Source organism: Dreissena polymorpha, chromosome 5 (genome assembly GCF_020536995.1).
Source record: "Dreissena polymorpha isolate Duluth1 chromosome 5, UMN_Dpol_1.0, whole genome shotgun sequence".
In the NCBI taxonomy this organism is placed as follows: domain Eukaryota; kingdom Metazoa; phylum Mollusca; class Bivalvia; order Myida; family Dreissenidae; genus Dreissena; species Dreissena polymorpha.
This window is the reverse complement of record NC_068359.1, coordinates 36065664-36090014: the sequence shown is the minus strand read 5'-3', so window position 1 is coordinate 36090014 and position 24351 is coordinate 36065664. Positions and strand designations below refer to the sequence as shown.

The following is a 24351-nucleotide window of genomic DNA, read 5'->3' as shown; positions in this document are numbered from 1 at the left end:
TATATATCAATTACCTATCTCATAAGACAAAATACTTACTTTTATTAAAAATAAATTAGACAATTTAAATATTCTATTGTTTGAAAAAAGAACTTAAAAAAAAATGTTACATTTAAAAAACAAGAGGGTCTGAAAATCCCAAAGTCGCTCACCTGAGATACAAAGGAATTGACCTGTTCTATGCAGCCCAAGATATCATACGAACAAATGTTCTTACCAAGTTTCATACAGACTAAACTATAAATGTAACTTTTAGAGTGCTAACAAGGTTTTACTATAGCCATATAAGGATATCTTCACCGCCCCCTGGCGGCCATGTTTTTCAACAGACCGGATCTATTTTCGAACTCATTCAAGATATCATTAGAACAAATGTGCTTACCAAATGTACTTATAGAGTGTACTTTTAGAGGAAAAATTCCCCGCCCCCCCCCCTGGCGGCCATGTTTTTCAACCAACCAATACCATTTTTTAACTCGTCCAAGATATCATTGGGACAAATCTTCTGACCATGCTTCATAAGATCAGACAACAAATGTGGACTCTAGAGTAGTGTTAACAAGGTTAAACTTAAGCGATTTATAGAAATATAAGGAAAAATGCCCCGCCCCCTGGCAGCCAAGTTTTTCAAGCAACCCCAACCATTTTCGAACTCGTCCACGATATCATTGGGACAATTCTTCTGACCAAGTTTCATGATGATCGGACAATAAATGTGGCCACTAGAGTGTTAACAAGGTTTTTCTATAGCCATATAAGGAAAAATGCCCCGCAAGCTGGCGGCCATGTTTTTCGGCCAACCAGAACCATTTTCAAACATGTCCATGATATCATTGACACAAATCTTCTGAACAAATTTCATGAGGATTGAACAATATATGTGGCCTCTATTGTGTTAACAAAGCAAATGTTGACGTTGCACGATGGACTACCGACAAAAGGTGATCACAAAAGCTCGCCATGAGCACATTGTGCTCAGGTGAGCTAAAAAAAACATCTGATGCCTATATATTTAATTTGCAGAAGCTTTAACAACTAAAACAAAATAAAAATGAAGGGCAAAAAAAACAATATCTTTAATATTTAACATGAAATAATGTTGTTTATATCAATGCATTAAGAGAAAAATTCATAATTTAAATTAATTTTAAGTTATGTCATACAATAATAGAATATACACAATATAAACTAAAGACATTTATTTTAAACTTATCACAATAATTCTGTTGACATGATATGAAATTAATCTTATACAATGTTTCAGTCTCATGATATTAAATAATTATGTCATTTGATATTCTATTTCCACAATTCCTTAATTTTGTAATGGTAGAACTCCTAGTTTAGATAAAAGGCATAAATGCATTAAGCCCTGTAAACTCCTGTTGCTGCATATTCACAGGGGCAGTGGAATTGATTATTGAGTAAGCATGCGCATGGTCAGCTGTGTCCATTCTGGAGTGGACAGCCTGACTGACCGACATAGGATCCACATTCGTCAAAATGTTCAGAACTGGCATAGAAGAATTCATTATTGTTCCATCCATACTTCCCGTCAGTATGCCATTCTGACTAACAATAACCCCAGAGTCCAGGGAAGTCTTGGATATATTCATATGAGTATTTATCTGATCGATCCTCAACATGGGCTGTATGGGTTCGTTGTTCGACAATGAGTCACGAAGCACCCCAAATGCGGCGTCCTCCGGCAGTAACCCGTCCCCGTGAGTTGATGGGTCCGTATAATCATGTGATACGGAATATCCTGCATGGTCCCACTTTACAGTGATTGGAGCGCTAGTATCCATAGTAACTGAGGAGCTGATCGCTAAAGCAGTCAGATTCGGCTGGACCTTTTTCATGTTTTTATTTTTAGACATGGTACCGGACTTGCTCTTCTTAGCTTTAGGCGGGGATGCCTCTTCCCCACTGTGATGTTTCCTCATGTGTTCCTTCAGCTTATCCTTTCTGGTTGTTGAATAGTCGCACTGCTCACAGTTTATTCGCTCGTTTGTGTGGAGTTTTTGGTGGCGCAGGAGATGGCTGCGTTCTATGAAGCTCTTGCTGCAGATTTCGCAGATGTTGGACCGTATGCCGTAATGTGATCGCAGGTGAGACTTCAACTGACTGCGCTTAGGTGAGGAATATTTGCAGTTCATCACCGTACAGGTGAACACCTCCCCTGAAATAGATCAAGATGCAAGCTGTTTATTTCAGTCATATTTAACCCTTTACAGGCTTTTTCCGCTCCATTTTGGGAAAACGCCACACTGGAATTTTGGGAATTTCGCGTCGTGAAAACCCCCATTTTGGGAAAAAAATTAATCGCAAAATTGGCTCAATTGGGAAAAATTATCGCATGTAAATAGTGTATTTTATATTTTAAAGAAGCCGTTAACTGGTAAATAACGACTTTTTGGATAACTTATTATTAAAATTTTACAAAATATTATGAACATGACTGTGTGATAAGGTTTTTTAATCTGAATTTGGGGAAAAGGCTTGGCCTTTTTTTAGATGAAAAAAAATCGCGCGAGCCGGATTTTGAGGAAAATAAGGAAAGTCTTATATAATCATTAGCATATTTTACAGTTTTTAAAACAAATTCAAGGCAACAGATAATTTAATTATGCAATACTTTCTATTTTCTACACCGGATCAGGTCAACTTATATATTTTAAGGGTGAAAAAAAAAAAAAAAAAAAAATTTTTTTTTTTTTTTTAATTGGGATTTTTTTTTCAATTGGGAAAAAAACAACCAGATTTGCATTGGGAATGGGGCCGAATTTCGGACCCGTGGCATAGGGCGGAAAAAGCCTGCTTTATCACTCAGATTCAAGTTGTAAAGCCTTTGTTTCCAACTCTTACATACTGATGAGCAGCAAACAGCATAAAACCTGAACAGACTGCAAATCATTATGTTTAACAATAATACAGAGTTTATGTTTTAGTTCAGTAGATGGAAGCATTCCATAACTGTATGTGATAAAATGTTTTGCAATTAAGAAAAAAAAAAGAGCACAACATGTTTTTATCATGAACTACATTTATACTGTTATTTATTAAATATTGTCTACTTGCATTGGTCCATCACATGTGTTGGCATTGATTTATCGCCTAGTATTCTTGTTCACAAAGTTCATAGTTAATACTTCTACTCCTAATTCCAAAATGTTCAATGATATTTTGGTTAAAATGTCTTACCAATATTTATATGTTTATATGCAATCAGGTGTGACTGAAACTTACCAGTATGCATACACTTATGTGCAATCAGATGTGACTGAAACTTACCAGTATGACATACACTTATGTGCTTTCAGGTGTGACTGAAACTTACCAGTATGCATACACTTATGTGCAATCAGGTGTGACTGAAACTTACCAGTATGCATACACTTATGTGCAATCAGGTGTGACTGAAACTTACCAGTATGCATACACTTATGTGCAATCAGGTGTGACTGAAACTTACCAGTATGCATACACTTATGTGCAATCAGGTGTGACTGAAACTTACCAGTATGCATACACTTATGTGCAATCAGGTGTGACTGAAACTTACCAGTATGCATACACTTATGTGCAATCAGGTGTGACTGAAACTTACCAGTATGCATACACTTATGTGCAATCAGGTGTGACTGAAACTTACCAGTGTGCATACACTTATGTGCAATCAGGTGTGACTGAAACTTTCCAGTATGCATACACTTATGTGCCATCAGGCATGACTGAAACTTACCAGTATGCATACACTTATGTGCAATCAGGTGTGACTGAAACTTACCAGTATGCATACACTTATGTGCAATCAGGTGTGACTGAAACTTACCACTATGCATACGTTTATGTGCAATCAGGTATGACTGAAACTTACCAGTATGCATACACTTATGTGCAATCAGGTGTGACTGAAACTTACCAGTATGCATACACTTATGTGCAATCAGGTGTGACTGAACCTTACCAGTATGTATACGTTTATGTGCAATCAGGTGCGACTGAAACTTGGTTGAAAACCCACACAGGTCACAAAGGTAGGGGCGCACATCGCTATGGGTGACCATGTGTTGGTTCAGAGTATTCCGTGTGGCAAACGAGACATCACACTCCGGGCATTTGTATGCCTTCACACCTATAATACAAAAGGAATTATAACAGGTTCACCTCTCTAATTACTTTCAAATCAAGGTCTTTTACTCCTTATCAAAGTTTCATCATGTTTATCTAAAATTAACAAGGTAATGGACAAGGTAATTGACAGATATACATGTATTTGCCAGTATCAAACAATTACAACATACCTGAAAAGTTTGGAAAAATTTGGTGTATATTCAGTGAAAAGTGAATAAAACTGAAACATCAAATTTTGTATAAACATAGTGCAATAACTCTGAAGTGCTTGGCGCAATATGGCTGTTTAACAAAATAGTCCCTCATTTTATATCAACAAACATTTGCAGAAACGTTGGTGAAGATTTGATTAAAAGAATATAAGTAAGAGAGCAGAAATGGTGAACTTTGCAAGCACAAAAATGAGCAATAACTCTGATATGAGCTGGTTATCAATCTTGACCAACATTTCATGTCAACAAACATTTCCGAAAAAGAAGTTGGGTAAAAATATTAATTTTTTTTAATATGACTAAGAGAGCAAAAAGCCATCCGCCAACCGCACACCCATCCATCCAATTGTTACACACATAAAAGGGCATATAAGGACAATAAAAATTTAATGTATTGTGCAAAGTGGCTGGTAATCAAACTTGGCCCCTATTTTATGTCAACATAGCTTTCCAGAAAGTTTGGTCAACTTTCAATGAAAGCTGTACGACTTACTATAGTGAAATCCCAACCCAACCACCTGCCAATTCATCGTTTAATTGATATCCCCCGCCAAAAATAAATTTTGTGACAGAAGAACAGACGGAAAACAACATGCAATTTTGTATCCCTCTGCTCTTGGCGAGGGATAATAACTAAAGAAAACAGAATTTCGACAAAATCTGAGTCAAGTAAAGGAATACCGGTATCTGAGATCAAAAAAAGGTACAGGGTGTTGCTAACAAGGAGCAGAGTGGAAAGACGGAACAGTCTGGTGACAAAATCAGATAATGTGCTTTTCAAGTGTTAATAAGAAGTTGAATGATGATAGTATCTATAAAGCATACTTAAATCACCTCTTTTGTAGTAAGAAATTTACATTTAAAAGATGTGCAACATTTTTGTGTTATCAGTCCAGAAAAGCTGCGAGTCGCTTAATAAAAGGGAGCAACAAGGTTGCAGAATCCTGCTACATGTATATTGCTCAAGACATTTCTGATATTTCTTTTAAGATATTTCTCTGATTAACAAATTCGGTATATAAAAGGGTTGTCCATGGGGAGCCTAGCATAGGTCTCATCATATCCTACTAACGTTAATTTGGCATAGTTGATATTGTGTTGGCATTGCGGGATCACGGGTTTGAGCCCAACTGTCGGGGCGTTCTTTAGATCTGCCATAAAGACACCAAGACAGTACTAGGACTCAAGAGCTTTTCAATAAGTCTCAGAATATCCATGTTTTCGAGCTTAAATATATAGGTGTAACTAATAACCTACCTAAATGTGTTTTCTTGTGAGCAATGAGCGTGTTATTGGTTCTGAACCTCATTCCACAGTCACAGGTGAAGGGCCTATCATCTGTATGTACGAGTCTGTGAATAAGCATGGTCTGGATCTTCTCGTGGCTGTACGTACATCGCGGATAGTCGCACTTGAATGGCGGTCCTGGAAAATGGGTTTTCATGTGCGCGTTGTACTTTCTCACTTCTTTCGTTTCAAATTGACACAGGTTGCATTGCAGCTCAAACGTGGTTTCATGCACTGTCTTGATATGCTTCTCCATTCTCTGTGCGTACTTGGTGATATAAGCGCAGTTTTCATACTGGCATATCAGCTGTTTAACCTCTTTTTCAGAAACCTCTTTCTTGCACTCCCTTGAGTTATTTTTCGCCACTGTTTGATTTGGTTTGACTTTATTTCCAGTATTATCCTGAATTTCTTCATCTAGTGCATCTTCTTTATTCTCAGCCTCACTTACTTCAGCATTAAAATGAGTTAGGTGAGTTTGGTCACTATTAATGTCATAATTATCTTTGGGATTAGTGTCTTGCTCATGAAGTACTTCAAAATTATCAACTAATATAGATTGTTTCTCTTTTACAATTGTTCTTTGACTTTTTCTTGTTTCCATATTGAATTGTCCACTAATTTCGTCCATTTTAACCCGTTTAAAAAAAGCATGATCCTGACTAACTGATCTATGTTTTTTGAGAGGCTGTTTTGGTTTGCTGGCTTCTACTGTGGAGATTAGACTCGGTTTTTGTGTCTCTTGGTGATTTTCAAAGGACATTTTTGCCTGCGACTCTCTCAGTTTAATTTCATGGATTTCCGCTTCAATGAATTCTCCTAGAGTTTCAAACTGATCATATTTGGCTTCTTGTGTGTAGACAGGTACTTCTTGATTTCTGTTTGTAAATGTCTGATTTTCCTCGGAACCATGATATTCAGACTCCTGGAAATGCAGACTGTTTACATTTGTGTTTATTGCAGCATCTCTAAAAACACAAGGCAGCGATCTTACATTAGTACTGACACATGCATCCCTATGATGTGGCCTTTCTTTAACAGTAATTGTAACTGGGCAGAAGGTTTCTGTGTCAAGCTTTAAAAGGCTAGTATGAACAACTTCTTTAAGAATGGCTGAATGAGTATCCCGTAACCTAGGGAACACATTTTTGTAGGGCCCTAAAGGAATTCCAGCACTGTACAAGGTCTGTAGCAGCAAGTAGAGGCTTGACTCGTGAGAGGTGAAAAAGTTTTCAGTGCGGTTGATTTCAAGAAGGAAGTCATTGGCAACAGTGCACCAGTTGATGTGACCAAGTAGAACCACAAGGTATTTTTCCCTTTCCTGAACATCATAACCAACCCAACTGATAATGAGGAAAAGTTTGATTTCTGGCTTGATCTTCTTCATACATCCTTCGGACAGGAAAGTGTTGAATTTTTCAGCCTTCAGAGACAGAAACTCTGGCTGTTTGACCGTATCTGAAAGATTTAACTGCAAAAAGCCCACAATGTATTCTTCTAATGTGTCCAGTTTGAATTTGCGACTTAAGAAATATGTGCTGACAAAATTACCCAAGTGTAAGTTGCACCGAAGGAACTCTTCACAATAATTTTTCAGCGTTTCAATTTGGAAGCTCACGGCTAAGTGAAGCAGCTGGAGGAAGTTAGTTTCTCTCGGAGCAACATATCCATTGTACATGAAGTCTAACAAGTCCGAAAACACTTCACTGTTGTCATAGCACACAAGAATGTAGTCTTTATAAACATTTGGATTATCACTGAACAATTTTGCAGCGAACTTTGGGCTCCAAGATGCCAAGACATTTTTATGAGCAACAAATTTCACACCTCGCACCTCCAGGACCACGTCGCAAAATTTCTTTTCATCTCTCAAATGCTTCAATTTCTCTAGAATGTTGAAGTCTGATTTCTTCTCCAGGGAACTGCCCTGATGCAGTGACGGCCGATCTGGTTCAGGTGAAAGAATCGGCAGATTAGGGCTTGCAGCATCGTCTAGGAGACCATACGAAGTCATTGTGAATATCGCCTGAAATTTAACAAGGTTCTATTAAACTTTAGAGACATATTTATGCTGATATTTGTGTGATAGAATCTCATAATACAAGATGTGTTTGTGAAACACAATGTCCCCCTATATGACGTTTGACCTTGAAGGATGACCTTGACCGTGACCCTTCACCACTCAAAATGTGCAGCTCCATGAGATACACATGCATGTCAAATATAAAATTGCAAGCTTCAATATTGCAAAAGTTACATAACATGAGCAATTTTGACCCATATATTTGACCTAGAAGGATGACCTTGACCTTGACCTTTCACCACTCAAAATGTGCAGCTCCATGAGATAAACGTGCATGCCAAATATCAAGTTGCTATCTTTAATATTGCAAAAGTATTCATAAAATAAGCGATTTGGGCCACATATATATGACCTCTGACATTGAAGGATGACCTTGACCTTTCACCACTCAAAATGTGCAGCTCCATGAGATACACATGCATGCCAAATATCAAGTTGCTATCTTCAATATTGCAAAAGTATTCATAAAATGAGCGATTTTGGCCACATATATTTGACCTCTGACCTTGAAGGATGACCTTGACCTTGACCTTTCACCACTCAAAATGTGCAGCTCCATGAGATACACATGCATGCCAAATTGCACTCATGCCAGTATAGCTCATTGGGTCATTGTCGACCTGAAATGGCTTGAAGTCGCCAGGGGGTGACTAAGAGACGATTCTTGTCACCCTAGGATGTTTTCAAGCCGATTCATGTCACCCTGGGGTGACTTCAAGCCATTTCAGGTCCACAATGACCCAATGAGCGCTAGTATAGAATAACTTTTGCTATATTGAATAAGCTCATTATAATAGTGTATTATCTTGACTTAGCAACGATAAGATGTTGTATCTTATTAATCTTAGAACCTTGTTATTACATCAAGAATTCCCAATAAACAAGCAAATTCGTTGAATTGATATCCCCCGCCAATATGCTTCTGGACGCAAAAGTGTTACATTTGACACTCAGGTAAAAAAGCATTTTTTTTAAGATACAAAGGGCCATTACTCTGTTATTAACAGATGGTGTACAATGCCATTTAGCGTGCATCATCCTCTTAACCATATATATACTCATACCAAGTTTCAATGAAATCCACCAAAGCACTTCCAAGATATGGCTCCGGACACAAAAGTGCTGGACGGACGGACAACGCCAAAACAATATCCCTCGGCCTATGGCGAGGGATAAAAAGTACATTTTGGTATATTTACCACTAATTTTGTACATTCCCATACTTCGCTTGGATAACAATAAAGCATCTAGTGTATTTTCTCAAGTCATTGTAGGTTTTGTTTAGGGGGGGGGGGGGGGGGGGGGGGGGGGTTAATCTAGAACTAGCAAAATGGAAAACTAAATATCGTGTGACATGACATGCAGGTTTCCTGGTGAATGTTTCTAAGGCACTTACTGATGGTTTAATAATCAACAACTGTATGCAAAGTTAAATATTAACTTGCAATATTTAAATAATGGCATGCATAAGACCAACACAACATTCTGTGCATTTTATTTGATCATAATGATATTACTAAAAGCATGTTCCTTAGTCATCAACGACCACCTTGAACTTTATATATTATAAGTTATGTTTGTCAAATGGTTATTCAGAATCAATTCTTTAATATTATTTAGTTGTACATTAATTTATTATCTTTATTCTATTAGATGTTGTTATTGTACAATAAGTGATTTTTCGCCCAAAATTACAGCCTAGTACAGGCTGTTTCCCAATTGAAAAAATTAAACAAGAGGGCCTGAAAGGCCCAAAGTCGCTCACCTGAGATAAGAAGATATTATTGGGACAAATCTTTTGACCAACTGTCACGAAGATCGGAAAATAAATGTGGCCTCCAGAGTGTTAACAAGGTTTTACCATAGCCATATAAGGAAAAATGCCCCGCCCCCTGGCAGCAATGTTTTTCAACCAACCAGCATCATTTTTGAACTCGTGACGTCCAAGATATTATTGTGATGAATCTTCTGACCAAGTTTCATGAAGATCAGACAGTAAATGTGGCCTCTAGAGTGTTAACAAGATATTACTATAGCAATATAAGGAAAAAGCCCCGCCCCTTGGAAGCCATTTTTTTCAAGCAAACATAATTTTTTTTTTTAACTCATCCAAGATATTATTGAGACCAATCTTCTGACCAAATTTCATGAAGATTGGACAATAAATGTGGCCTCTAGAGTGTTAACAAGGTTTTACTCACGGAGTGTATATTGATATAATCTAGAGTCCGTGGTTTTACTGTAGCCCTACATGTTGTATATAGCCATATAAGGAAAAATGCCCCGCCCCTGGTGGCCATGTTTTTAAAGCAACCAAAACCAGTTTTGAACTCATCCAAGATATCATTGGGACAAATCTTCTGACCTAGTTTCATGATGATCGGAAAATAAATGTGACCTCTAGAGTGTTAACAAGGTTTTACTATAGCCATATAAGGAAAAAAGCCCCGCCCCCGTGGTGGCCATGTTTTTCAACCAACTGGCATCATTTTTAAATTCGTCCAAGATATTTTTATGATGAATCTTCTGACCGAGTTTCATGAAGATCGGACTATAAATGTGGCCTCTAGAATGTTAACAAGATTTTACTATAGCCTTATATAGCCATATAAGCAAAAATGCCCCGCCCCTTGGCAGCCATGTTTTTCAAGCAAACGTAACCATTTTCGAACTCATCCGTGATATCATTAAGATAAATCTTCTGACCATATTATATCAAGATTGGACAATAAATGTGGCCTCTAGAGTGTTAACAAGGTTATACTATATATAGCCATATAAGGAAAAATGCCCCGCCCCTGGCGGCCATGTTTTTAAACCAACCGGCATCATTTTCGAACTTGTCCAAGATATTATTGGGATAAATCTTCTGACCAAGTTTCATGAAGATTGGACAATAAATGTGGCCTCTAGAGTGTTACCAAAGTTTTACTATAGCCATAGATAGCCATATAAGGAAAAATGCCCCGCCCCTTGGCAGCCATGTTTTTCAAGCAAACGTAAACATTTTCGAACTCATCCAAGATATCATTGAAACCAATCTTCTGACCAAATTTCATGAAGATTGGACAATAAATGTGGCCTCTAGAGAGTTAACAAGGCAAATGTTGACGCCACACAAAGCATGCCACACAACGGACGACAGACAAAAAGCGATCACAAAAGCTCACCATGAGCATGTTGTGCTCAGGTGAGCTAAAAGGCTGTTTCCCTATGGCAAAAGTATTTTTTTTCCAAAAATTGGACCAAAATTTTCCCAAAAATATGCAAAACTTTTTCAATAAACTCAATAATTGGTTTATTTGTTATACAGCAATTTCATTTTCTAGCTCTTTATAATATAAATTTTAGCCAGCAGTTTGACTTAAACATGCACTTTTAAACAATTCATATTGGTATACTGTTATAGTTATAAGCATTTTATAATGTTTAGTTTTCCCATTTTCATGGTCTATTGTGTTTTTTCCCCAATCAAAAAGGCACATGCTGTAAAATATAAAGCAGAAAAAACACCTGACAATACCATCTACATGTGGTGTCATAGATAAATATTTAAGGTACGATGCTGTCCGGTAATCTTGCGCAGTTAAGGATCAATTGGTTTAAAAACATGTTCTTTTATAAATTGGCAACAAAATATCTAAATTTATTATGAAAATAATAAGTTCATGTGCTTATTAACACAAAAATATCTAATTAATTCAGTGAAGAACTATCCGATTTGATTTCAAAACAAACATGACTCACCTCATTTTCAAACTATCAGAGTGTCCGGTAATCTTGCGCACTTTGTATAATGACCTCGTTTAGGCAAAATTTCCAAAATTGTAGACATATGGTGTCCAATTATTGACAAAAAACATTCCAGAAAAATATTTTTAAAATCAGTTTGTAAAACCATTGAAATTAAATGTGGATTTCTAGTGCAGTTTTTGTTCACTACAAATCAATAAATAATATAGTCACTAATAATAGTGTACAATTAATAAAAAAAGTACCGGTAAGCGTTAAAAAAATGCATAACAGGTTTGATACAACGATCATGCTTCCATAGTTTACAGAAAATATCAAAACTAGGCCATTGCACATGCGGAGATCATACCAAATTGGTTTGACAGAATGGCGGGAAATGATGACTATGTCGTCTGATGCGATATATTTTCATGGCAAAAAATACCAAAACTGATCGGATATTGTGCACTGGAATGCTAAATTACACGTTGGATTTATGAATTCATAATTTAAAGTATGAAAACGCTAAAGACTGCAGGGAATTTGTGATTCATTTTGAATTTTTCGTAAGAAGGCCAGTGTTTACGATGTATGGGGATGACGCAACCGGTGTTTAAATGTAATGAGCGAATTTAATTTTGCATTGAATACGTAACTTTTAAATCCGTTAATTCTTTAAGATGTGAAATTCCATCTTTCATCACTAAAGAAAACCATTCGTCGTCTGCGAGATTCGCAAATACGAAGTGCGCAAGATTACCGGATGCGCAAGATTACCGGACTTAACTGTATGCCAAATGTGTATGGAAACAAATAGTTAGATTATTTTGTTGGTTACAATAACAAATTAAAGTTTTGTTCATGCTCTAATCGATCTGCATTTTAAAACACTGTCTCATTCAGGTAATATCAAATTTTAAAAGAACTCAATGAACACAATCAATAATAATAATATAAAATATACAAATGCTAATAAAATTATATGGACGCCATTGACCTGAGAAGAAAAATACACAGGTACAGTACGTTTTTTAATAAACTTCAAAGTATGCAGTTAAACTTCAATTACTACCTAACACTATGACGAAAGTAAAATTGTCAAAAATAAAGTTTGTTTACATCTGTCGACCCCTAGCTGTCAAAATGAAAACACCATTTGAAATGGTCCCTCTGTCTTCTTCCGGATACGAATACTAGGCATGCGCATTTCGAACTTGAATAAATAATATTAATTTATAAACTTACATTTTTTTCTAAAATATAAATTACATATTTTATAAAAATGAACTATCGAAATGTTTGTTTAAGATAAACTTAAATAACTCCGATAAAGTATAACAGGAAACAATGGTAGTCATGGAGACATCCTGACTCCTAATTGGAAATTCTCAGGAAGTGGACAATTAGCAGTTATAAAATGGTTTGTTTTCTACATTTGTTTTGCTATTAATCGTTTTCTCTTAAAATCTGAAAGATTTATACTTAAAGCTATAACATTTTTCAACGTTTAATTTTTCAAATTCTGTATTCATGCTACGAACTACGATTATGACATATTTTCGCGAGTTGTTACAAATGAAGGCAATGCTATGAGTGTCGTATAATATGGACTCCTTAAGCTTTTGCATTAAACAATATTCCGTATTTATTTTATATACATAAGTTCTTGCTAGATTCTCTATTTTAAGATTTTTTAACATAGTATTAAAAGTTTATTAAAGGATGGCATTTCATATGTTTATAACATTTTATACTCCGATTCAGTTGTCTCTCGGCAAAATTTGACTCACAGTATTTAATATCACAGCCAGTTAGTGTTACATGTCGTGTGTGACGTTTTGTTTGTCTGTATGATTCAATGATCATTTTTGTATCTTCATTTGTTATGTATTTAATTTGTATTTGAAATGCCACTTTCATTCAAAATGTTCAAAGGTACCCTTCAATTTCTGCCTTTGTCTTATAATTAATGATTCCACTATCACATGACCAAGGGCAAACCACAGGTTGTTAGGGTGTGGCTATGATATTAATTGGTAAAAACATCATTTTGAATGAAAAATAATAAAATTATAACAAAAAATCAACTTTCTGAAAACAAAATTTGACTATCAAATATATATCTATCTTCAGGTCTATACTGTTGAACTTCCCTTTTGGGTATAATTTATAGATCGCGCTGTCATTGCAAGAAAAAGATTTATACAATATTGTGCAATAAAAGTATTGACAGTGAGATGTCAAAGAAATATTATATATTACAAGGTATTCAACTAAAAATGACCCGAAAACAGGGTGCATTGCTTTGAACAGCCATAACTTCATCAATTGTGCAGCGGTTTCCACGAACTCAGTCTTATTAAAGCAGAATTGAATTTCCTTTCTGGAAATGAACATATCTTTTATATAATGAACATATATTTTTACAAATGCTCGGTCAAATTTTAAGAAATAACACGATACACAACTTGTGTGAACTACTCAGAATCCATCTGACCTGATCCAAGACTGAAATCTTCATGGAGTAAAGGGCATTTTCCCTGCAAAGTTCACAGACCTCGGTCCTATGGGGGGAAAAACACTTGTCATGAATTGTGTTATGATATGAGTCACTTGCTTTTACAATGCATTTTTTTACTGTTGGTTTTGTTTTAAGTTATGATTTTACATGCCCGGTAAAAGAAATTTATAATTATCTTTTTAAGATACTTTATTTTCCCTAGTATGTACCATATCTCTATATTGTGCCTAACATATGCTGTTAAACTTGTATACCTGCCTTTGGGTCCTAATGTAAATTCAGTGAAAAAGTTCCATAAATGTGACAAGCATTTTAGTAAAATTATGTCTCTTTTAAAAAATTTGGTAACCGGTAATGTTTTCATGCAAGTAGATTAAATCAGGACTTGTCCAATGATTTTTTTCAAGGCATATCCCGGAAGACTCAGAGTTAGCAGTTATTGTTAAATTTGTGTGTCCTGTATTAATGTCTACATGACTTCAAAGCTTAATGAATCACGAAAAGATAATATTTGGAAATTTAGGCACTGTACATGTATCTCAGTTATTAATATACAGACTGATAATCAATTTATATAATACACTGAATTTAAAATGAAGACCCAAACTTGTGTATTCATTTAGAAATCCAAAAGTCAATCAATATAGGGCGATTTGAGCCTTATATGTACTTAAATTAATGTAAATGATTATTTATTTAATAAATTGGAATACTTCATCTTAAAACAAAGACCAGAAGTAGGTCCATCGTATTATTGGTTTCCATTAAAAATGACTGGTGTTTAGGACAAATAAACAGTTCATAGTCCTGAAGATACCATAAAGAAAGACCTTGTAATGACAGCCTCCTGTAATAAAATGTGCTGTTTTTATGATAACCATATTGCTATGTATGTATAAAAATCTACAAATAAAAGCCAATACTTGGGCCATCAGTAAGAATTTTTTTCTGTATTTTATTCTTAAAAACTCTATTACCATTTAGTAGTAGTTGCCAGTTTGTCCTTCTTTACTTCCTTACTTCCGTCACACTTTTGTTACAATTTCTCATAGCACCTTCAATACTTTACCGATCTCTTTCATATTTGGCATGTAGGTACCTTGCATGGACCTCTACCTTTTGATGAGGTTTGAGGTCATTGGGGTCAAGGTCAAGGTCACTGAGGCTAATAATAGATTTTTCCGTCACACTTTTGTTACAGTTTCTCATAGCACCTTCAATACTTTACCGATCTCTTTCATATTTGGCATGTAGGTACCATGCATGGACCTCTACCTTTTGATGAGGTTAGAGGTCACTGGGGTCATTGTCAAGGTCACTGAGGCTAATAATATATTTTTCCGTCACACTTTTGTTACAGTTTCTCATAGCACCTTCAATACTTTACCGTTCTCTTTCATATTTGGCATGTAGGTACCTTGCATGGACCTCTACCTTTTGATGAGGTATGAGGTCACGCGGGTCAAGGTCACCGAGGCTAATAATAGATTTTTCCATCACGCTTTTGTAACAGTTTCTCATAGCATCTTCAATACTTTACTGATCTCTTTCATATTTGGCATGTAGGTACCTTGCATGGGCCTCTACCTTTTGATGAGGTCACTGGGGTCAAGGTCACAGAGGCTAATAAAAGATATTTTTAGGTAGTTATTAACACATAGATTGACAAAGGGCATCATCGGGGAGCATCCATAAGTGTCACTGATATTCTTGTTTCACTTATTTTTATGCCTACTTTTTCTGTTTCCTCAACACGATATGCTTCTAAGGACTTTCCTATTGGGATACTGCAATCTGCATGATATTTTATATTGCACTTGCCACACCACTTTTTTAATGCAGACAAGAGACCCAATGGTTTTTGGAAATTATGTATGCTCACCTAAAGAATTGTCAATATGTATTTGTGCAAGCCAAAGTAACAGTTGAGAATGCTGTTCTGGAAGTACTTATTGTATGATCACAACCCTTATACAGTAATTATTGGCACATTAACACCTAATGACCTTATAATTATGCAATATTGTTATGAAAAAGTAGTCATCTAATCTATGTAAACAAATATAAAACTCAGATAAAAAAAGTTAATATTAACTGTCACTTGACTAAAATCAGTGTAAAGGTGCAAAGTTGTGCAAATTTACAGCACCAGCAATGGTTTTGTTCGTCATTTGCTTTTCTTTTCATAAACTCACATAAAGACATGTGAATATTTGAACAACAAGTATTTCTGTATTGCAACCCTTTCTATTGATGGTTAAGTCAATAAATTATGAGGTATCAACAGTGAGCTATATTTGCCTTATCAGCGACTATTTTATAGGTATCTGACACTTCACTGACTGTGTCAATATTTGTAAAGTCATCATAAAATTTAGGCCCTGACATGTATTGGACATTCTTGGAGTCAAAATTAAGCTTATATCCTACAACTCTATATTTTTTACACTATTCACATTTCTGGTTGTAAATAAAGGATAAAGGAAACTAATGAGCATGACCTGCAACTTTAATCTCAACTCTTTTCCACTCAGAAGCAAAGTGAAAATGGCTATGTGCAAACAGCATAAAACCAGAACAGCCTGCTAGCAACTCGCAGTCTGTTCAAGTTGTATGCTGTTTGCTGCTCATCAGTATCTTTAGGTTGGAAATGAAGCTTTTAACACTTAAATCAAGAAAGAAAGGTCTTTAATTAAATTTAACTTTCTAAGGGACTACAAATGCGTAAAAACACGTATCTTTGTGGGAAAGGGTTAAACAAAATTTATGAATAAATTGAATTAATTTTAGGGCATCAAATACAAACACATGTCAGGTCCTGTACGTTAAGTATGCAATTCATTTTTAGCGAGGCTATTTTCAGAGAAAACCTGAGCTATTGTCATAGCCAGCTTGTCCAACGTCTGCCGTAGGCGTCGTGCTAAAACCTTAACATTGGCTCTAAAATCAAAGTGCTTCCACCTACAGCTTTGAAACTTCATATGTAGATGCACCTTGATGAGTTCTACACGCCACACCCATTTTTGGGTCACTAAGTCAAAGGTCAAGGTCACTGTGACCTCTAATATCAAACTTTAACATAGGCTCTAAAATCAAAGTGCTTCCACCTACAACTTTTAAACTTCATATGTAGTTGCACCTTGATGAGTTCTACATGCCACACCCATTTTTGGGTCACTAGGTCAAAGGTCAAGGTCACTGTGACCTCTAATATAAAACTTTAACAAAAACCTTAACATTGCCTCTAAAATCAAAGTGCTTCCACCTACAACTTTGAAACTTCATATGTAGATGCACCTTGATGAGTTCTACACGCCACACCCATTTCGGGTCACTAGGTCAAAGGTCAAGGTCACTGTGACCTCTAAAAAAAAAAAAAAAATTCTGACAAGCTTTCGCAGCCGAGCGTGGCACCCGTTATGCGGTGCTCTTGTTTTGGTTTCAGTTGTGCCTTTAATGATGTTAGCTGTCACCTTTGTGCTCGGGACAAGGAAGACAACTGTGCAAGCGGCTGCAGGGGAGTTGTTCCCCCTTGTGGTGTGCTTGGTGTTCATGTAGACGGCTCTATGGCTTTGACACTTGATGAGTTCAACACTCGACCAGGTCATAACGCCAACATGGTATGTCATGATGCTTCCAAACCTTCTGTGGCTTTTTTCCTTCTTAGATAATGGTCATTTTTAACAATTTTGAGAACTTCTACACTCAAATTGTAACAATTGTTAGAAGTTTCCAAAGCAAATAATCACAACTAAAAAAAGTCGCTACTAATTTCTTCACAATTTAAAACAGTTAATGACTCATGCTTTCACTTTTCGAAAAATGTGCGACTTATTTTTTACTAATTGGGTGGCAATTGGGCCCTTCACCAAAATGTTTGAAAAGCCCTGATGGCAGTGGTCCCATGTGGCTAAATTTATAATTCCTAGCTTCAGTAACATTTTCCATGTTTAAAAATGTAAAACAGTACAATAAGTGGCCTATACATTTCTTGTGATAAGATTATATTTATTAAAATGTTGATAATATCACAGTATAAAGGGTTACTAAAATGCTTAAGAATTTACAACATGAGTTGTTAATTTTTGTTAAGCACATTGTTAATCAAAAGTAGAATAGAAAGTGTATTCATGTAGGAATTCTTTCAGTTATAGTTCTACAGTATCCACTAAAGTGACAAATATCAGACATGTTGTCTATACACTGAAGTGTTACATAAATTCCTCAACTTTGTTACTGGGGCTTTTGAAATTACAGCATTTATTGTATGGGGTCTTATAAAAAAACATCTAATTGGTTGAATACGTGTTAATTTTTTAGTATACCCAGTACAGACTTTGATACACTTAAGTTTTCATTGTTCATCTCAACTATTCAGTAACTGAAGGGCTTTTAATGCCACATAGCATTGCTGTTATTCAATTGGGTCGTTTCCTGATAGCAGAAAGTATCTGTTTTTCCCCAAATCCAAAAATTCCAAATTGATCCAAATTGATTGTTAGAATTGTTAATGATAAGTAATTAAGATGATAAATATAGAAATCATGAGTTTTGTAGTTGTAATATCCATTTTACAGATTTATGTTTGGAATTTACTGGTTTACAGTTTTAGTACAAATTGTTCAAATGTATAATAAAACAATTTTAACAAATCCAATTTAGATTTAATTGACTCTAAAATTCCAATGTTCAAGGGTATAGGTCATCCTCCCAAAAGGATTAGCAAAAACTGTAACTTTTAATATAGCTGAAATGTAATTTCCTGTTGGCAGCCAAAGAAAAGCGGAAAGAAGGGAAAGAAGTCCGGCAAGAAATCCGGCAAGAAGTCTGGAAAGAAGGGAGGGAAGAAATCAGCAAAGGGGTCAGCGAAGGCAGTGAAAGGGGAGAAAACTGAGGTGGACATTATGAGTCAGGCAGCAATGGAGAACCTGTATTATATTGCACATGACGCGCCACAGGCCCTAGAGATGAGGGGCTTTGGATGGGAGTCTGGGGGAGGGGGAGGCAAGAAGGGGAAAAAGGGCAAGAAAGGCGGAAAAAAGAAAAAGAAGAAGAAATGATGAGCATATGTGTTTAGACATTTTAAGTCTGCTAACCTCACCATCCAGTAACCTCTTGTGCCTTGTCATTAGTCTGCAAGAGATCCATTTTTTGCCAGCTCTGCCAGATTGTTTTGTGTGAAATTGCAATGCAGATAGGTGTTTGTCACCATAAATGTTGGTGTTTATGGGACGACAGTGATCATTTTTGGACTGCCTGTGTGATTTCGGAAGTTGTTTGTTGTAGATATGGAGTGTGACTGAAGGACATGATACTGCTGATGAGTCTGTTGGCCAAAAAAATCATATGATTCCACAATAACTGCCAGCATTACCTTTATATCTGTGATTTGGATTTTTTTCGTTGATAATCTTTGATTATAGTTAATTGTTGGGTATGGGTTTCTTAACTTTGTTTGTGTGTAAGATATTTTATTTTATGATAATTACTTGAATATGCAACATGATACCATGACATAATCTGACAAGCATGTTAAATTGTTATTGTACCTTTTTGATATACATTTATAAATTATGTGTGAACTGCTCTTATATCAAGTGCTATTTATTGCTTTTCAATTCGGATACAATTAAAAATCATCTTAACAAATGTTAAATTATTTTGATTTCACTTGAGCAATTTATATGTCTTTTTTAAATTAATTATCTTTTCTATCTAATATCCATAATATAAAAAAACTTTGTTCATTATAAAAATAATAATAAAAACTTCAATTATTTTTTTTTTATTAAGTCAACTTGATTCGCTGATTCATAAGGAAATTAGGCTTTGAAGCTTGTGCATGTGTGCAAGAAACACTGCGTGTCTGTGACCACACTTACTACCGCAACCATAGAATTTGTGATGCTGCTTTCCTTAACTTGTACATGTATGTAAAAATCCATTGAAATCCATTTAACTAAAACTTCATCATTTTCTTATTAATGAATTTGTGTTTGGAGTTCCACTTTCCATACGAAGTTACTTGATAAATTCATGAATCATTTTACTCCATTCAAAAATGGTTAGTATTGAGAACATTCTATATTCATTATATCATTTGTACAACAACCTATAAAATAATTTAAAAAAAGAAGAGGAAAAGAAAATAACACACAAAATATAAAAAATATCTTCCTAGTTTCTAGGAATTGAATATACTTGACTTTTTAACTGGTTAATTTGAAAAAGTTATCATGACAACTGTTTGATATATTTGTTTTCTCTGCAAAAAATGCAGTTATGTGTCATTATTTGTTTGTTTAATTGGGTTTTGTTACCGATCAGGATGTTAAACGATTATAAATTTAACTGCCATTTCATGTTCACATTCTTTTAAATGAGTGTGTTAATCAAACAGCGTACATTACATCTGTCTTTAATTTGTCTCTGTCTCAATTATTTTATTTCATTCAGGTTCTGTTATGTATGCAGCTTACTGTTATTACATGGCTGTTTACATTTTGTAAATATCAACTATATATCAGGTATATTTTTTAGTTTAGCTTATCATAAGCATTAGCTGTATGAAAATATTAATATATATATATATACATTAATTAGTGCCAAAATGTGTACTGTTTTATAGCTGTTGTGTTGTGGAAAATAACTATGCAGTGAGAAGTTTTGTTTATATTTTTATAAGAATTTTATATAAGCACTTGTTATGCTGTACTTTAAGTTCCACCAATTTTTAACAACATATTTTAGTGATTCATTACGAATCATTATTTGTTGACAAGCAATTTAAACTTCTCTTCTCAATCAGCAAGACATTTTTTCATGAAGTAGTGAGTATTTCAGTACGCTTACAAAAATTATATTAAGATTTATATTGCCTCAAGCAACATCATAACATATACAAAAGCTTGGTGATTACAAACCAGAAATTCATTTTGAAATTATATGCATTGTTTTACCAGATGTTGTTAAGTTATTATGTTTATCATTTTTATTTCATAAAATAACTAACAAAAAATCAAATTACCAAACAAATGCCTTTCATGCCAAATAATACAGCATTTCAGATACTGTCACGCTTTAAGGTTTATATTGCAGCAACCCTTTTGGGTATGGTTTGAACAGGCACTATTATAATATGAGCCTTGCTCTGGGAAAACGGGGCTTAATGCATGAGTGTAATGTCATCATAGACTATTCTGGGCAGTCTGCACAAGCTTATCAGGGAAGACACTTTCCACCTACCAGTAAACTTGATTTTCAGCTATAAGAGACTTCTTTTACAAGAAGTGTTACATTATTAAAGTGGAAAGTGTTGTCCCTGATTAGCCTGCAGGGTTTGCACTGACGTTGCCGACTCTTTACAGTCAATACTGTGAGGTTTTTATTTCAATGCACCAATGAACTTCCTTTTAAAGATTTCTGTTTAGTCCGAGTTTATTACATAATTTATATAATGCCATTTAAAGGTGCCTTTTCACAGATTTTGGCATTTTTTAACTTATTCATTAAATGCTTTATATCGAAAAATGTAAACATTGGATCGTAAAAGCTCCAGTAAAAATCAAGAATAAAATTAAAAAAAGGAAATGAACATTGCCCGGACCAGGTTTCGAACCAGTGACCCCTGGAGTCCTGAAGTAAAAACGCTTTAGCCTACTGAGCTATTCCGCCGAGTACACTTCCTCGACGTATTTTATACCTTATATAAGCAATCTTCGTAGTTTCACAAAATTTAACGACAAAAACAGAACTCTCCAAATTATTCAATCGTTTCGCGTTGCAACGCTTTATAATTTTTAGGTTTTAAAATCGTCAAAAGATGCATATAATGGCTATATTAGACCATGGTAAATGTTCAGTATTACTCTTTCCTCACAAATATCATAACTAAAACGAAAATTTGCGAATCTGAAACAACTTTTTTCAATTTTGTCAATTTACCAAAGCGTGAAAAGATCCCTTTAAGCAGTCTGTGATATCAAGGTAACATGTGATCTCATTTCATGGAAAATGTTCACAGAAAAACTTTGTTTACATTGGTATGATGATATAATGCCAAATAGTGCTGCATATTGTTGTGATTGACCTTTTGGATGTGGATATTTTAAATATTTAATAAATTTTTCAAGTGACCAATTGTTAAAGTTTTATTACGAATGTTTGGTTTCTACTAGCACTAATATTCTATCTATTTAATAATCATCTTTTTTTCTTCTTTTGTGTCATACACTTGAAAGATGTGGAGTTTTGTTGTTTTTATGACATGATGGAAATGTTTCTTTGAACATTTTTCTTTCTAACATAAAGGGGAGTAACTCAAATGCTTTTTATATACCTGAGTTCCAGTTCTTGACTGATGTATGTTTACTACTCGGTCAGTACTGTATTATCCATACCTAATATACTGCATTCATTACCTATCATCTTACCTACATAATTTCTACTATTTTTGCTAATTAGTTTTCGAAATCAACGCATACGACTGTTACAATGTTGTTCATTATAAAATAATGTTTTGTTACAAAGTATCTATTTCTTTTGTTATGTGGTTCATGTTTTGTCTTTTTTAATGGTATTTAGGGAAATATAATTAGGTTTATAAATTACGTTGATGCGTTTGTTTTTAGTACACCAATGTGTGATGCATTGTAATTTTTAGAAAATGTCAATAAAATCGCTTTTTTAATTTGCTCTGAAAGTATTATGAAATGCACAAATATATTGAAAACAATAAACAAAAACTTTAACTATGTAAAAAACTATATATAATGTCCAAAATATTACAAAGATCCAATGCATTCTTTAGATATATATAAAAAATGATTCGTGATAAGTGTACACTATGTTGTGTAGAAGAACATGTGTGCACATTAAACAAAATGCAATCAAACTCGGAACTATAATATTTCTGTTCGTTTATGATTTTAACCCTTTGCATGCTGGGAAATCTGTCGTCTGCTAAAATGTCGTCTGCTGAATTTCTAAAATTAGCATTTTCTTCGATTTGTTTCAAAGAATACTATCAGAATAGCAAACAGTTTGGATCCTGATGAGACGCCACGTTCTGTGGCGTCTCATCTGGATCCAAACTGTTTGCAAAGGCCTTCAAAATTCGGTTCCAGCACTGAAAGAGTTAACATATTGATGTGAAAGGGTCCCACGCGATGATGTTTATGTGTGACCAAAAATGTATTTATACTAAAAAAAACAAATAAGCCGCGCGATTGGAAAACCGGCTTTAATGCATGTGCTAAAGTGTGGTCCCAGATTAGCATGTGAGGTCCGCACCGACTAATCAGTGACGACACTTTCCGTTGTTTATGGGGGGGGGGGGGGGTTTCGTCTAAAAAAAGTATCCTTTTATCAAAAATCCAATTTAGGCGAAAAGTGTCGTCACTGCCTAGTCTGTGTCTGTGGACAGCACATGCTAACCTGTGATGAAACTTTAAGCATATGAATTAAGCCACGTTTTCCAAGAGCGCGGCCAATGTGGTTCGCATACAGTAATTGAATATGTTAGAAACCCATTTATCACGACTGGGATTCTTAAAGGAGCCTTTTCACGTTTTGGTAAATTGAAAAAAAAAAAAAAAAATCAGATTCGCAAATTTTCGTTGAGGTTATGATATTTGTGAGGAAACAGAAAAACTGAACATTTACCATGCTCTAAAATTTCCATAATATGCATCTTTTGACGATTTAAAAACCTGAACATTATAAAGCGTTGAAACGCGAAACAATTAAAGAATTTGGAGAGATCTGTCGTTGTCGTTATAATTTTTTACACAACGAGGATTGCTTTTATAGAGTATAAAATACATCACTAATTGTATGAGCACGGATGGCCGGGTGGTTTAAGCGTTAGACTTACTCCAAGGGTCAGTGGTTCGAGTCCAGTTGATGGTTGCTTTTATGCTTTCTTTAATGTTATCCTTGTTTTTACTGGAGCTTTTTCGTCCAATGTTTACATTTATTTATAAATTATTTAATGACAAACTTCAATACATGCCAAAATCTGTGAAAAGGTCCCTTGAAGCAAGGACCCAATGGTGTACCAGCATAATGTCCGAACATTTCGCGGCCAGGAATTGCATTCGATCTGCGATGTTCGATCAAATATATGGGCCTTATGGCCGAACATTTCGCGGCCAGGAGTTGCCTTAGACTTGCGATGTTCGATCTAATATATGGCCGAACATTTCGCGGCCAGGTTTTTCCTTCGATCGATGTTCGATCTAATTTATGGCCGAACATTTCGCGGCCAGGAATTGCCTTCGACTTGCAATGTTCGATCTAATATATGGCCTTGTGGCCGAACATTTCGCGGCCAGGAATTTCCTTCGACTTGCAATGTTCGATCAAATATATGGGCCTTA

The 24351-nt window shown here is 35.1% G+C and overlaps 2 protein-coding genes across 3 annotated transcripts; one reads left to right on the top strand and one right to left on the bottom strand.

Annotated features, from left to right (window-relative positions):
* Positions 1-1184: 1184 nt before the first annotated feature.
* LOC127881610 (zinc finger protein 81-like) lies at positions 1185-12695 on the bottom strand. Of its 2 annotated transcripts, none has more exons than XM_052429636.1 (4): positions 12571-12695; positions 5607-7662; positions 3971-4138; positions 1185-2182 (listed from the first exon to the last, which is right to left on the bottom strand). In XM_052429636.1, the coding sequence occupies exons 2-4, from the start codon at positions 7648-7650 to the stop codon at positions 1344-1346; spliced, it is 3051 nt and encodes a 1016-aa protein (XP_052285596.1). In that variant the 5' UTR covers positions 7651-7662; positions 12571-12695; the 3' UTR covers positions 1185-1343. The 2 variants fall into 2 exon arrangements, with proteins under 2 accessions (XP_052285596.1, XP_052285597.1); XM_052429637.1 differs by having other exon boundaries at positions 12524-12630.
* Positions 12696-12724: 29 nt separating this feature from the next.
* Positions 12725-22581, top strand: LOC127881700 (small lysine-rich protein 1-like). The gene is made up of 3 exons (XM_052429806.1): positions 12725-12871; positions 17418-17592; positions 18745-22581. Exons 2-3 carry the CDS (start codon positions 17539-17541, stop codon positions 19030-19032), a joined length of 342 nt encoding a protein of 113 aa, XP_052285766.1. The 5' UTR covers positions 12725-12871; positions 17418-17538; the 3' UTR covers positions 19033-22581.
* The last annotated feature ends 1770 nt before the right edge of the window (positions 22582-24351 follow it).

Excerpts from the sequence above, each read along its gene's own strand:
- LOC127881700 (XM_052429806.1), top strand. The coding sequence starts at position 17,539 with ATGGCTTTGACACTTGATGAGTTCAACACTCGACCAGGTCATAACGCC. Across the intron at positions 17,593-18,744 it reads CAGGTCATAACGCCAACATG|CCAAAGAAAAGCGGAAAGAA; the intron begins GTATGTCATGAT and ends TCCTGTTGGCAG.
- LOC127881610 (XM_052429636.1), bottom strand. The coding sequence starts at position 7,650 with ATGACTTCGTATGGTCTCCTAGACGATGCTGCAAGCCCTAATCTGCCG. Across the intron at positions 4,139-5,606 it reads TCACAAGAAAACACATTTAG|GTGTGAAGGCATACAAATGC; the intron begins GTAGGTTATTAG and ends TTTGTATTATAG. Across the intron at positions 2,183-3,970 it reads ACATAAACGTATACATACTG|GGGAGGTGTTCACCTGTACG; the intron begins GTAAGGTTCAGT and ends GATCTATTTCAG.